The 16,285-nt window shown below is 43.2% G+C and overlaps 1 protein-coding gene across 1 annotated transcript; it reads right to left on the reverse strand.

Moving 5' to 3' along the window:
* Positions 1–13,285: 13,285 nt before the first annotated feature.
* Positions 13,286–14,538, reverse strand: LOC105040563 (heat stress transcription factor C-2b). Its single transcript, XM_010917137.4, has 2 exons — positions 14,207–14,538; positions 13,286–14,117 (listed from the first exon to the last, which is right to left on the reverse strand). The coding sequence occupies exons 1-2, from the start codon at positions 14,426–14,428 to the stop codon at positions 13,503–13,505; spliced, it is 837 nt and encodes a 278-aa protein (XP_010915439.1). The 5' UTR covers positions 14,429–14,538; the 3' UTR covers positions 13,286–13,502.
* Between the last annotated feature and the right edge of the window lie 1,747 nt (positions 14,539–16,285).

Here is a 16,285-nt window from a genome sequence, read left to right on the forward strand (position 1 = left end):
GGACTCCTGTTCCAAATGAAACTCATCGGAGAAGAAGACTCCCGATAGGAGTTTTCTTCCTATTTTCCTTTTTTTTGGGGGGGGGCTTGGTGGGCCACTTTCTGTTGGGCTTGAGGGGCTTTAGGATAGGGTATTACAGAATATGGATCCATATAAAATAAATAGCTTGTATTTCGTTTTGTAATCTTTGACTTGGTTATAAATGGTTAGTTAAGAATTAAGGATTTTTTTTTTTTACCTGACCCAAACCTCATCTGACCCAACCTCTATTCTCGTTACCAATCCTTTAAAATTTGCCTAGTCCCGTATTTTTATTACATTCTAAAGTTTAGTACAGGAATCTTTTGGCGACACTATTGCCCACCAACATTTGGTTCTTTTTGGATAAAAGCTTCACCATGTTTCTTGATCTTGTGAGGTGTTCTGTGAACGACATTACATCCCTGATATCTCAAGCACACGCCACATTAGTTGAAATCTTAGAACTTTACTACTGGTAGGTCATAAGCCTATTAATAATGTCTAGACGAAGCTAATTGTAAGGGTCCTACGTGGGTACCATAACAGAGGCGATTGGTTTCTGGGGCCAATCATCATGTTCATTTCGTCGGAGCGCATCATGAATGTTGATAGCGTGCCTCCTGCAGCATTTGCTTAAAAGAGGAAGAAAAGTGTCCACTTTGATCAGATCTGTCAACGTGAAATCCTGTTTACTTAGGTACTGCAAAAAGGTGACTCTTCTTCACGAGAACCACGCTTTCACCAAACCAAATCGGATTCCTTGAACCTGTTTTTAAGTGATGTTCTCTATAGAAATTTTATTCCCAAAACATGGCTTCCACTATCTGTGTTTGAACAACAGAACGAATCCCTCTTCAGCTCCTTCCCTCCTCCCGTCCAACTAAGTACAAGCGATTGGCATTACTGGTGTGGTTTTTTCAAAAAGATAGGACTAGCATTGATGATCCAATTGATCAAGACTTCGAAGTAGATTTAAACAGATATAGGTCTAGTGAAGTGGTGTACAATCTTTTTTCTTCTTTTATATTTCATGAACTACTTATGGATTTATTTATTATAAAAGAAGCCACGGCTCAAAAAACGTAGGTGCATGTTCGAAAAGCCCACTTGAGGCCGTGCCATGGCCCAGACCCACAAGAATCCGGACCAGGCTATAAGCTGGTGACCATGGTCCCATGGATAAGATAAGAAGTGAAATTCTTTTTGCACCGCATGTGGTGCAAAAACAATGCACCATCTCTTTCCATTGTATCACATAGCCACACTTTTCGATGCCTGTTGAATGCCTGTCAATATCCATTAAATGTTTATATATTTATTTTTTATTTTAAAATTTTGAATGATAAAAAAATCTTTCTATTCTAAAAAAATTATGACTTCCCATATTCCATGACCTGTTATGACATCCTGAAGACATATTATGATTTTCTAAAAATAAGAAGTCAAAAAGAAGAAGGGCATTTTCATCGTTAAAAATTATGACCTCCTCTTCTTATAACTTTCTATTTTAAAAATATCATTATATATCCTCAGGATGTCATAACAGGCCACAAGATGTCATAAACAGACTATAAAAAATTATATTTTTTTTAGAACAGAAAATTATTTTTATTATTTAAAATTTTAAATCAAAAAATAGATCTATAATTATTTAATGGATGTTGAAAAATAAAAATTATATAATTTAATAAAATAATATGATATATTTTATGTAAATTTTATTACACCACAAACGGTGCACAAAAATTTATAGGGTAAGAACGGGCGCAGAAACGGAGCCGCAGTGTTTTTATTTCCCGCGTGGAAGGTCTCATGCCGTGCCCTTCCTCCCACCATCCCTCGTGAGCTCCTAAAATCTCCCGCTCTACCGTCTCCGTTTCCTCCTTCCCGCATGCCTCCCGTTTCTCCCATCCCAACTCAGCCCAGCCGCGACCCACCCTGGCTGCGCCTCCTCCTCTTTCCGTTGCATGCGTCCACCCAAACCGACGTCCCCTGTCTTTTCTCTATCTCTTGCATCCCGTGGCTCTCCTCCCCTCTTCCATCCGGGGGCTCTCTTTTCTTTCTTCGTAGAGAGAGTGAAAGAGCTTCGAGTCTCCTCTTCATTCTCCTCCTCCCATCGTCTTCTTTGTTAAGAGAAGGACCTTTCTCCCCTTCTCGGTTGAGAAAAAAAGAAAAAAAAGGGGTGCTAATGCCTTTCCCACATCTCTTATTCCCTCATACACATACACTCTCTCTCTCAGCTCGATTAGAGGGGCTTCCATTGTGCCATCTCTCATTCCCACCCTATGATAGGAAATATTTTGAGGTTAGTGGATCCTCCAACAAGCATTAGTGTAAAAAGTAGAATTTTTAGACGTTTAGAGAATTTTTGAAATTATTTTTAGATATCAATATACCATCGATCCTATATATGCATGTAGTTTTAGATTATTAGACCCCAAAGAATTCTAGTAAGATGATTAGATTATCTGATTGTTGATATTTATTAGGTAAGTAATGTAATAGTCTACGGTATCTTTTTTGAGGTATCTTGAAAAATTATAATTTATATTGCTTGATAAAATCATTTTTATGATTTCTATTTATATCGAATAAAATCATTTTTATGGTTTCTATTTATATCGAATAAACCAGCAAGTATGTTATATATATATATATTTGGTACAAACGGACGATCAAACTAATCTAGTCCGAAAGCAGTTCAAAAAATCAGAAAATAAAATATCCTTTAGGGCCCATGGATAGTCGTCGCCCTGGTGCCATCTCCAATCCCCGATGTGCTCAGTAACAAAGGATGCCATCCAGTTCGCTGCACTGTTGGCCTTCCAATACATATGGTAGTAAGACACTGCAGTGCACCCGCGAGTGGCCCTCCAGATATCGTCGAGGAGAGGGTGGGCCTTGCGGTGCATGGGTCCCTCCTGGATCCAACTGATAACCATTAGAGAATCCCCCTCAATGATGATCCTCTGCACCAGTAGCTCTTGAATTGCACAGATGATACCAACCCACACCGCACAAAGCTTCGCACTAGGCACGGACGCCTCATAAAATGGTAAGCCCCCTACAGCCAGCATCCTCAAGTTCGGATCCCGAATGACAAACCCCGAACTACCTCTGCCGTCTCTGACACTGCCATCAAAGTTGACCTTAACAAACTCGGAGGGTGGGAGCTCCCAAGAAATGAACAAAGTCCTCCGAGATGCTGCAGGTGCAGCCAGAGAGCCCTAGAAACTCGGGTCGACTAAGGTCAGACCAGCAGAGTCGAAGTGGCTATACTCCAAAGCTAAGTAGCTAGCTCTCTCTGGAACGCGCCTAGCCGGCACAACCTCGATATCAAAACAAGGCTATTTCGGGATAATCAAATCTGATAGGTAATGTACAGCATCCGACAAGCTCCAAATGGCCCCTCACCAGTGCTTCATTGAATGGCCTTCAGAAAGGGTTGTAGCCAAGGGCCAGCGCTCACATCTTATGCCGGCTGCATGCCATACTCCAGATCAAATCCGCTCTAGGACAGCGGAAGAGGGCATGCTTTGTGGACTCTTTCAAACTGCAGACAGGATAGTCGGGCGAAATATCTATACCTCTATCTCTTAGAAGAGTGCGTGTTGGAAGCCTATCCCATGCTACCTTCCAGAGAAAGAGTCTAACCCTTGGATGAGCCTGAACCCTCCAAATCCACGCCGCGTCGATCCTCCTCTGTGGCCTAGGTCTGTACATATCAGCAAAGTCTCTAGTCGACACCATAGGTCGGCACGATCGCCCCCATACCTTCACATCATGACTCCGATAGATAGGAATCAGGATGGCGAGAATCCTCTCAACGAGCTGCTCTCCAAAAAGATGAATGACCAGCTGCCTCCTCCAGTACCTACCCTCATCATCAATCAAGTCACAAACCCACAGACGGTCATCCACCTCGGAGTTGACAAAGATCGGCCATTAAGAGAGCAGTGATTGGATATCTAAGTCTCCTGACTCACATCGACCGAAGCACCATCATCAATCAACCATCTGACTTGGACCGCTACAACAGGGGCATGGACACAAATCTATATCCAAATGAAGAAACAGCCACGCTCACACTGCATCTAAGACCCTTGGCTCCAATCGTCATACCAGGCCCTCATCATACAACTCCACAAACACTCAGGCTGCATAAGAAATCTGGCTGCATGTCTGGAGAGCATGGCCTCCTTCTTGACCAATAAGGACTGGATCTCGAGGCTCCCATCATATTGGTAGATGTCTGATCAGGACACCACCTCCCAGGATCTTTCCAACATCGTACGTCGTAGCAGGAAGAAAGAAGAAATAAAATAGAAACAATCACAAACGAGGATCAACCAAAAAAAAGATAGCCTCCACGGGGCATGCAAGCTTCACTATGAAAAAAGAAAAAAATTACAAGAGAAATCACACCCTCAACCCTCGTACACCCAATCTCTCCCTTACAGAAAACTCTCCCTCATAAAAGCTCTCTTTAGAAAGATTTCCACTGAACCCCCGAAGCAACCACTATCCACTGTCCAACAGTCTGCCTGAAGCTCCGCTTCTACTCCTATCGGCACCGTGCTTCTGTTCTCTGGGTTCTTCGCCGATCAAAGCCACGTAGACCTACTCTCTGTTCACAGAACAGAGCTTTTTAAAAGCTCAAAGCCATAAAACAATAGAAAACAATGTACTACAGCACCCAGAAAATCTTCCAGAACCATCGGATTGTGATCGGTACCTCTCCAAGCCGTTCGATCGTGATGTGGTCCACAAGAAAATGCATAGATCACGAGAAACAGAGGACAAATGTCGCTTGATCAACAATGGACCGTGAGAAACCGAGGGGAAATGCCCCCTCGGTCCACAAGCCTGCCCGTGCACTGCTCGGTCCACCATGGATTGGGATACCCGAGCGTTGAACCCGCACGTGCGTGCGCATGGGCCTAGGTTGCACCAGTGCCCGCACGCCTGGGCTTGGGCCGCACACCGCACATATGTGCCTAGGCCTGGGCCGCGCTCCACGCACGCGCACCCGTGCACTCGCGCCCAGGCCGCACGCTGCCTCGCACGGTCGCACCACCGTCGCCCGCCACCAGCCCACCACCGCCGCCGTCGGTCCTCCATCGCTTCAGACTTCGTGCCAATTTCAATCGAGCATATCTCGATCATCTGAACTCTATTTGAGGTGATCTTGGACTCATGAGACTCTGTTCATCATCGTGGACCTCATTGTGGGCTCAATATGGATCGAATCTCAAGATATCAAATTCTAACAATCTCCAACTCGACTTGATATTCGATCTCCTCCTGACTCTGAGAGCTTCTGGATCTCTTTGCCCCCATGCCTAGAGACAATCGCTTGCTGATCATGGATGGGCAGATATTGGAGTCGAGTAAGACCGCTCGATCCCATCTTCATCGTATGCTGTGCTCCTCCTGACCTAAGATCAGCTCGAGGTATTATCCTGCGATAATAGAAATCTTACCTTACGATATTGTCTCTCATCCTCTCGAGCCTCGCATCTCGTGTCCGATCCATCTCTACTTGGAGCTCGATCTCGCTCTGAGCTTCTCCTGGCTCCTGAAGCTCTATCTCGTGCAGAGCTCCCCATCAGATAGTAATGCCCTCTCATCCTCTTCTTTTTCTCTAGAATAATCATATCGCCGCACAATAACTTTAGGATTCCTCCACCGGCTATCGTCCTGTAGTCTCTCGAATCCAGTCTGCTCAGTGAGATAAGATTCTGTCTGAAATCGGATATATATCGGATCTTCTTCAATTTTCTCACTGCATCATCATGAAAGAATCAGATCTAGGGTTTCAGGGTTAGATCTTGAAATTTTTTCAAGATCAGACAGCAGAAGATTAAAATAAATCAAAATTTATGTTATAAAATCAGAAAATTTCTAGATCTAAGATCCTATTATATGATTATTACATGACATTAAATCAAAAATTAAAAAATAAAGAGCAAGAACTACATGTTGATCATATCAATATGTTTCTATACTATATCTAATGTATGTAAAATATAATAGATCAAATCTATTACCTTGCAAGTTAGACGTTCTAACTTTACTGATCCAGACTTGAGGATGATGTTGCGAGCTGCACATGCATCCAATCTCTAGGAGTCTCCCACATGAGCCCACGAATCACGATCAGAAATTCTGATCCAAAAAATCAGCACAGTATGTTAGTACTGCGTTGATCCTTCTTCGATGGTCGATCAGATGCCTCCTTCTTCTTGATTTAGACTCTTCCAAAGATGAGAAGTAGGAGAAGGAGTTTTAGATCTGAGACACTCTCAGAAAACTCAAGATGGAGGAAGAGAAGAGGTGAACACAGCAATCCTAGAAGAAGATCCTCTTTTTCTTCTCTTTGCTCTCACCTAGACACCTAGTCTTGTGTCTATTGTATCTCCGCATCCTAACTTTCTTTCTACCTGATTTTTGCATGCCCCAAAGGTCTCTCTTTTCTCTATTTTTTATGAAAATTTTATGAAAAAAATTATTTTAAATAAAGAGATATGATAGAATCCTTGTCTAGGTCAAATACCTAGTCAAGGATTATCCAAACATGGCAAGACAAGGTTGGGCGCCCCCTCTTTCTTTTTGTGCGTGGACCACCAGCAAAGGGCACATATTATGTGCCATAAAAGCTACGAAAATCTCAAAAAAAAAATTGAATAAAATCAGTATCATAAAAAAAGAGTTTTGATTTTTTAAAACTCTATCTCATAGAATTTGAAATCCAAACTAATTCCTACTTTGACTTGATCCACAACCACATTCCATGTAAGAGAGAAAGAGAAAAAAGTTTTGGGCGTGCGTGAAGACCTAGGAGAGAAGATTTTGTCATACAAAATAATAGAGAGTGGGCGTGGGATAAGAGAGAGTGGGCGTGGGGGCTAAGGTGGCGCAAGGTGGAATCCTAGTCTTACTAGGATTCAATTTATGACTTGTTCAAATTTGGTTTCTCAAACCAAATCAAACCAAAACCAAATCAACCTAATTAAAATAGGTCTTAAACCAATTAAGAGCCTAATTTAATCCAATTAAATTAGATTTAAATCTGATTTAATTTTTTAATCAAATTAGAAATTAGATTGATCCAAGTCCTATTTGAACTAGGACTAGTTTTTCTTTGTACTTGGCTTATTCAATAAACCAATTGAACTTGATCCAATCAAGCTCAAACCAAATCTAATTAAATTATATTTAACTAGACTTAATCTCAGCCCTTTGGCTTAATCAAATTAAGCCAATTAGCAATCGAATTGCTAATCGATCCTCCTGCAGTACTTGCACTAGGTTAAATATCAATCGTATTGATCGTTTAACCCTAGAATGATTCTTAATCATTGATCAACCATCCGATCAGATCGTGAACTCTAATGTGTGTGACATCATAGGTCCGAACTTAAGTCGGTAGCACAGAAATAAATTTCTGTACCAATCGAAGTGACCATCTAGCAATGATACCCAACGGTCAGATAGGTCGAATGTGTAGAACAACATCCTTAGAACCCATGCGAATATAGTTTTTATATAATTCATCTCCTTAACCAAAATGCTCATAGGATACCTCAGAGTTCAACTGTCAACTCTGATCAGGTTGTCCACATTGTATTTTAAAATATAAAATTCATCTGATGGATTACCCTGACCAAGGTTTTGCTAAATTGAAATACAATGACTCATTCTTCTCCAACTCTTGGAGTGGTCAATCCCATCTTGATCACACTCTAACTTCGCAAGTACTTGACTATACCCAGAAGCCTTCCGTCACTGAATTAGAAATTCAGTTAGTCCAGTACCAAAGCACAGTGAGTTGCTTGCAAGTCACTGAGGCGATCTCAGGTCTAAGGGACACTTATACCTATATCCTATCAGAGACATTCTCGACAGCAGAATGCTCTAGAGTTGGTCACGTTCAATAACAATATACCCTTACATCTCATCTGTATGCCATACCAGTATCTCCATACTTTTTTGTTAAGAGGACAACCAACCCATATGGCCTACAACGACCTATACTCGATAGAAGCTGTCGTCCTTATTAACAGCCTATCATTTGATCGTAAACAGTTTTAAAGACTAATCGATAAATCTTCTCTTTCTCTAACCAAAATAGTTCTAAGGACTTCATTACAACAACGGAGTTCATTAGAAGATGAAAACTTGTGATGAAAATATCAAAAATATATTTTATTTATTAACAAATCAATTACAATACAAGATTGCTCAACCGTCAACAGGTTGACGATTGACTTTTGGGACATATTTTCCAACACATCATGTGTCCTCCAACTGACCGTCCCGATACATCTGATCACATAGCCCGATCTATCCGGCAGATAAACAGTGTCCTCACTGTTCTCTAGGGAGTCAAACTACTTCTCTCTGCAACATACATGATAGGTGCATGCAGAGTCTAAAATTCACTGCTGAAAAGAAGTAGATTCCTCATTAGATATCTCCAAGGCATCACCTTCTGAATCGCTACTGGCCGTCACTGCTGTAGCCCTCGTCTAATCTCTGAGTTGAGAGCAATCTCTGACTACATGTCCCAACTCGTCACATCGATAATATCTGATCTTACTCAGGTCTCTCATCTTGGATTTGGACCACCCTCGTCGTGATCTCATGTTGCCCTGTCTACCGCCTCCTGCTACTCCAAAAACTACCAAAGTTGAGCAACCGCTACCTGAAATCGAAGCTGGGTTCTCCCTCCTAAAAACTTCATTCTGAAGAATTGCCGCGGTAACCTCATTCATCTTGATGGTGCTCTTCCTCACTAGAAGAGCAGTCACCAAGGACTCATACAAAAGGAGAAGCAATGCTTGCAAGACCAGCACCCTGGTCTTCTCCTCAACTTTCTCACCAACACTGAGGAGGTCGGTGAGGATCTTCTGAAAGTGGCTGAGATGCTCCTGCACGCTATGCCCCTCAGTCATTCGCAGCTGATAGAACTGCCTCTAGAGAAAAAGAGTATTGGCGAGAGATTTTACCACGTACAACTCTTCGAGCTTCGACCACAGCATCATCGGAGAAATCTCGCTAAGCACATGGATCACTACCTCATCCGCTAGGCACATACGGATGGTACTCACCACCTGCATCTGTAGCCATCTTCAAACCTGCACCTCTATGGTGGTCGGCTTCTTCTCACACAAAAGAGCATCGATCAACCCTCGGTGGATGAGCACGTCTTTCACCCTTGTCTGCCATAAGAAAAAATTGCTCTTTCCATCAAACTTATTGATCTCCATCTTGATTGATCATATCTTCTCCATCTTCAATCTTGCTCACTACCGCTGCAATCTACTTCTTGGTATCTTCTCGCTTTGATACCACTTGTTAGTAGATGACTGGCCAAAACACTACCTCCCAGGACCTTTTCGATACCGTGCATCGCAGCAGGAAGAAAAAAGAAATAAAATAGAAATAATCAAATACGTGGATTAGCCAAAAAAAAGCTCATCTCCACGGGTATGCAAGTTTCACTATGAGAAAAGAAAAAAATTGTAAGAGGAGATCACACCCTCAACCTTCGTATACCCAATCTCTCCCTCACAGAAAATTCTCCCTCACAAAAGTTCTCTCTCTAGGAAGATCCCCCTGAACCCCTGAAGCGACCACTATCCACTGTCCAATAGTCTGCTTGAAGCCCCTGCTTCTGCTCTTATCGGCACCGTACTTCTATTCTCTGGGTTCTTCGCCAATCAAAGCCGCACACACCAGCTCTCTGTTTATGGAACAGAGCTTTTTAAAGGCTTAAAGCCGTAAAACAATAGGAAATCGTGTCTTACAACACCCAGAAAACCTCCCAAAACCATCAAATCGTGACCGGCAGCTCCCTAGGCCGTCCAATCGCGATGTGGTTCACAAGAAAATGCATAGACCATGAGAAATGGAGGAAAAATGTTGCCCAATCTACGGTGGACCGTGAGAAATCAAAGGAAAACACCCCCTCGATCCATAAGTTTGCTCGTGCACCGCCCAGTCCACCATGGATCGGGATACTCGGGCACTGAACCCACGCACGTGTGCGCATGGGCCTAGGCCGCTCCTACATGCCTGGGCCTGGGCCGCACACCGCATGCATGCACTTGGGCCTAGGCCGCACACCGTATGCATGCACCTGGGCCTGGGCCACACTCCACGCACCCGTGAGCCCACATGTCTGCACGCGGGGCCATGCACTCATGCCCGGGCCGCACGCTGCCACGCCTGGCCATGCCATCGCTGCTCCGCTGGCCAGCCATCAGTCCTCCATCGCTTCGGACTTCATGCCAACTTCAATCGAGCGTATCTCGATCATCTGAACTCCATTTGAGGTGATCTTGAGCTCGTTGGACTCCGTTCGTCATCGCAGACCTCGCTATAGGCTTAATAGATCAAATTTTGAGACATCAAATCCTAACACATCACGCATTGACTGGCACACCACATTCCAGGACAGTAGATGGAGATCCTTGCCTCCCTATCACCAACCCCACAAGAAGTTTCGAAGTTACTGATCCAGACTTCTGAGTGTAGAGCAAAGCACCACAGTGTTCATCATGAGGTAGACCAGGATAAAGCTCAGCATCGATCTAATAAGAGTAGTTCTCTCCATCATAGAAAGAGTATTGGCTTGCCAGCCGTTGAGACGCTCTTGGATTCTCTGCTCCAACGGTCTAGACTCAGCCCTCCAGAACCTCCACCCCGTGATGGAAACCCCTAAGTAGGTGAGGAGCCCTACTTGCTCAAGGATCCCCAATCTCTCATAGATCATCTACTTCACTCGGAGTTGAGTTCTCGAATTGAAGGTGATAGTTGATTTTTAGAGGTTCACCAGCTAGCCCAATGCCCTGCAGTAGGCCTCCACAATGATCGCAAAGTACCTCGCATTTTGAGGTGAGGCCCGACCAATAAGCAGGTAGTCATCTACAAAAAGAATGTGTGACAAAGGCAGCCTCCCAGAGGTAAGTCAGTAGGACTCAAGCTCAGCCCGCTGGACTGCCCCACGACAAGAGTGAGAGAGAACATTAGCATGCAGAATAAACAAGTAGGGGGAGAGAGGGCACCCTTGACGTAGGCCGCCACTCGATTGGAAGAAGTCTATTGGAGCACCATTGATCAGGATGGTGAAGCTCGGGGTCTCCACATAGTCCATAATCCAGAAGATCCATCTATCATAGAAGCCGAGGTCGAGAAGCGTTTGGTGCAGGAACGACCAGCTCATCTAGTCATAGGCACGCTCTATGTCCAGCTTGATCGCTATCAAGCTATGATGGTTGGATACACGTTGTAGATCATGCATGAACTTCTGAGCGAGCAAGATGTTGTCGGTGATGTATCACCCTTCCATAAATGCATCCTGCTCCGGACTAATCAGATAAGGGATCATCGGCTTCAAACATCCGATCAAGATCTTTACACACACCTTGTAGTGTATTGTGCATAAGCTGATCGGCCCGAAGTGACTCAGACATTAAGCCTCTTCGGAATGAGAATAATCAGCATCTTTCAGTCTTTTGGGATGCCTCTAGAATCAAACATCACCTGCATAGCCTCGACAACCTCCCCTCTAATAATGGGCCAGTACCACCTGAAGAAGAACGGTGAAAATCCATCATGTCTAAAAGCTTTATCTTGCCCAAGAGATCAAAAGGCCCTCCGCACCTCCTCAACAGACACTGGATGAGCCAAAGCCTCATTCTCCTGATCGAAGATCCGTTCGATCAGATGAGGCCCCTAGGGGGGATCCGCACCGCTCAAAGGAGCGGTCCAGTGAGAGCTGAAGAACTGAAATATCTATGTCTCTGATCTCCTTCCCCTCCTCCACTACTCTACCATCCTCCTCCCTCAACTGTCTGACTTGATTGGCCGCCCTCCTAATCATCATCGACTGATAGAAAAATCTAATGTTCCGATCACCCTCCCTGATCTACTGAACCGTGGACCTTTGGTTATATTTTATTTTTGAAGATGATAAAGAATAAATATATGTTTATATCCGAAAAAATAAGTTACTCTGAGCATATGATTTATCCTAAAAATTTTGACTTGATAATTTTTAAAAATATTTTTATGTTTATATATTTAGAATGGCTATCAACTGATCTAGTCCTATTAATGGAGATTATATATTGATTTTGTTGATTCCTAATATGAGAAACTAATTTGGATAATACACTATTGACGATTAGAATAATGATATTTTAACATAATTATCTACCATCTGATTATTTATTGTTTGTTTCATCCTACTATATTATATGATTATAGTCAAATACCAAACCTAATATCAGTTTATGAAGAATATTTTTTTTGGTAAACATGAATAGTATATTTTTAAAAAGAAAAATGAGTAATAATTTGATAAGAATGAAATTTGGCCTTTTCAATGATACGCTGTTGTATTCGATATTTAATGATGTATCCTTATTCACTTTGAAGTGCTATATTGATTATTAAACTAGTACAGTATATAATTTTTTCTGTTCTTTTATGTTGTTTTTCAAATTTTGATCTATGATTGATTTTGAAACTTCGAAAAGCACACTAGATCGTGGACATAAATTTTTAAGGATTAAGATTCTTATTATTGATTTAAAATTATTATAAAATAATTAAATTTATTGTTCCGACAGCTTTACATGGTTGTATAATCTCTTGTGGAGGCATACGGCTACCATGGCACTCTTGATTCGAGGTGCGACAGCAGGTCGATCCAATCTTCTTTCCGAAAGGTTCTCCTTTCGTAGCCCGGGCTACAGGGGCGAATAAATAATACAAAGAATCTAAAAACAGGATATCATTTGATTCGCTTTATAAAATTCAGCTAGCTCATTCTCTCCAGTAGGTCCCACGAATCCACATGACGGTTTACGGACCTTTTTTTCTAAGCCCATACAGCATCAGATGCATTCTGTCGAACCATCGGAATAGCCGGCCCGGGCGTCGGGGTTCATGCTTTGGAGTTTGAAATTAACACGTCAGATGGAAGCGCCTTGCACATGTCTATGCTCGTACATTCAGCAACACTCTTCCCCAGTTCACGGATCATGAAATGGGTTTGACCAGGGACTCCTCAGCTCCGCCGCCAACTCCGCCCTTGTCACCCATGAGACTGCTATTTTGTTTTTATTTTCTTGTTTTTCCTACCTAAGTTTTTTGGAATTTCAATTAATTTCCCGAGTCACCATAAAATTGCTCCTCCTTGTCAGAGCCCTGCTTATTCAAAAGGCACGCCAAAATTCACCCTATGTATATATATAGAAAGCATCTTTACCTTTTTTTTTTTTATTTTATTGTCACGAAAACTACACATATTTACATAATTACTTCACAAGCAGTTAAAAAAAAAAAAAAAGGGTAACTGTACAGACTTATTCAAACCTATATAATAAAACAGTGAGGAAAGAGGAAACCGGGAAAAAGAAAAGAAACGGATGAGAAAAACGTTAAAAGAGCGGGTAGAAATACTGAAATTAAAACCCATTCCCGACCGGGAAAGAGTAAGGATAAGCCCCTCCACCGCTCCCGTCCACCCCTCCCACTGCAGACCCCGGACCGTCGAAAAATCCCAGCGAGTCAACCGCGTTGAAGAACGAGTCCACACCATCCACAGCGAGCAACCCACCATCACACTCAACCGGAAGCGACTGAAAACCCCCGTCCATCCCCACCCCCACCTCCACCGGCGCCGCTTCCAACTCTCCCCTGTTCCCCTCCAACCGAAGCCTGGCCCTCTTCTTCCCTCCCTCGCTCGTCCCCATCAAACGGTGGAGCATGACCGGGTCCCCCGCCACCTTCACCAAGAACGCCAGCATCTGCCGCGGCCGGCGCTCCGACTCCTGCACCCGCCGCCACATCCGCTGCACCTTCTCTTCGATCTTCCTCTGCTCTTCCTTCATCCTCACCACCTCCATCGCCACCCTCTCCTCCTCCTCCTCCTCCTCTTCCTTCCTCCCCCCTCCTCCTCTGTCGCCGCCCTTCGAGTTGCTACTATTCCGCCGGACGATCCACCGGAGAAGATGCGTTTGTCCTTTGAGAAACGATGCATGGGCGAACTCCCATCGATCCGGATCCACCTTCCGAAACCCCTGTCAACAAAACCAAGTTTAGCCAATATATATCGATCTGAAAGACGTCGAGAACTTGTTGACATCTAACTGATCTAAGCGGTACTTACATAGGTGTTGAGCTGGCGGACGAAGCTGGAGAAGTTGCGGTGCTTGAAGTGGGCGGGGAGCAGGGTCTGGGAGAAGGCGAAGGGGTCGGCCACCACAAAGCTGTTGTTGTCCTTCCCCCATGAGATCACCGGGTCCGTCGTCGGGTCGTTCACCATCCTGTACGTCTTCACTACGAAGGGAGCGGCCACCATGGCGCCTCCGTTATCGCTGCCGCCTTCCATGTCCAAATAAGGGAACTGGTTGCAATGAGGTTATCACCGCCCACTTCACCGTCGCAAAATAAACTGGCTTACGAAAATAGTAAAGGTAGGTGAGGTGTAGAGGTGGGGGACTGGGACGGGGTCGTACCTTTCTCGCAAAAGAAGTTGGAACAGGTGCCCCAAGCATGTCTGGACGCGCGTCGCCTCTGGACTCTTCGGGATAATTCTCGCCCACGTAAAACGAAATTTTTAGAAAAAAATATATATATATTTTCGACTTCTGGGTGAAATCCTTTTACCCTCCTTTTGGTGCTACACTTTGCCGTTCTTCCGTCTATGCGCACCGCGTGGTTAAATGTATGTGGAATACAAGAAACCAAAAGTGGGTCCAACCTGGTGTTCCTGCGGAATATCGACACGTCATCGAAGGCGATTGGAGCTTTATTGAGATTAATCTGTATACTTTAATGCTTCGGCCTTCTGGGTTCGGTGGTCCGGTCCAGGCGTCACATCGATACGGTGTGTCAGAGGCGAGGTGGTGGAACCTGGTTGGCCCACGTACGTTATGGGCCGAAGCACAGGGTTATCCCCACCGCTCTAACTTGGAAGGCCCGGGTTTCCCTGTAGCACAACGCATCGAACACAAAACACAGTGTTCAACGGTTCAGCTTTCTACAAACGGGCATTCGAAGTCGTACCAGTAACTTGGGTCTCAGATGTATCCAATTGGAAATTCCTTTCCATCCGTTCTTTGTGACAGCCGTCCCCGTCGGCGGTGAATTCGGCGATTCTTGGAGATTCCGGGTCCGAAACCGGCACCAGTCGTTAACAAGAGGGCTGGATTCGGTGAGCCTTGGGAGGTACGTGGAGTCACGGAGGTTAGTGGGTCATGTTTCTGGATTATTGTCTAGCTTAAGATTAAGATATTATTTTATGATTGTCACGGTTCTGCTTTGATGTTATGGTTGATTGGTGCTTTCCATTTTTTGAAGTGTTTCTCCCACGTGGCTGGAACGTGAGTGCGATTTGGTAGAACCATCGGATCTAATGGGTGCGATGAGAAAAGGATTAGGATTTTCCATTTTACGTCAAAAAAAAAAAATTGTCTGGTTCTTTATCTTCCATTTTCTCAGAATAGTTAAACTGTTATATACCAAAAAAAAATAAAAATAAAAAAATAAAATAAATCATGGACTTTTTACTTTTATCTCTACACAAGTCTGGTTTTGCCATGAAAAGCCAACTGATAATATCTTCAGAAAAATGCCATGCCATTTTGAGACAGATGGGCATACCAGTAGGGCAAACTTTTTTTTTCTCTTTTTTTCAAATATAGAACAATCTCTTTCAAATGGAAGAAGAATGCCAACTTGTAGATTTCTTTTTCCACGACAAAAAAAATGTCTATTGATAAATATAAGATAACAATATTGAATCAATAGAACTTGTTGAGTGGATAAAGCTAGTTGCTGGTGACATGAATTCCTCATTCATGATGGCCACATTTCTCCTAATTCTATTTTTTAAAGGCATGAATCAAGGCTTTTTGCGGAAATTTTTCCAGCATTGCATGGGTAGATTATGGACACCCTCAGTAAAAAAAAGAAGTGGGAATTCATGCCAAAAATAACATATATATATATATATATATATATATATATATATATATATATATATATATATATTTGGTAGAAATAACATATTACATGGCAGAAAGAGCAATCATGTGCAGCAGATTGACTTCAACACGAGTTCATATAAAAAATTAGAAAAAAAGATTAAAGAGTCAAATATTCTTAACCAATGTTCTAGAAATAATCATTCACGAGCATAACTTCAAATATCCAATCGAGGAGTAGGCATCAGATCGCCCAGGTC

Source organism: Elaeis guineensis, chromosome 3 (assembly GCF_000442705.2).
Source record: "Elaeis guineensis isolate ETL-2024a chromosome 3, EG11, whole genome shotgun sequence".
Lineage (NCBI taxonomy): Eukaryota > Viridiplantae > Streptophyta > Magnoliopsida > Arecales > Arecaceae > Elaeis > Elaeis guineensis.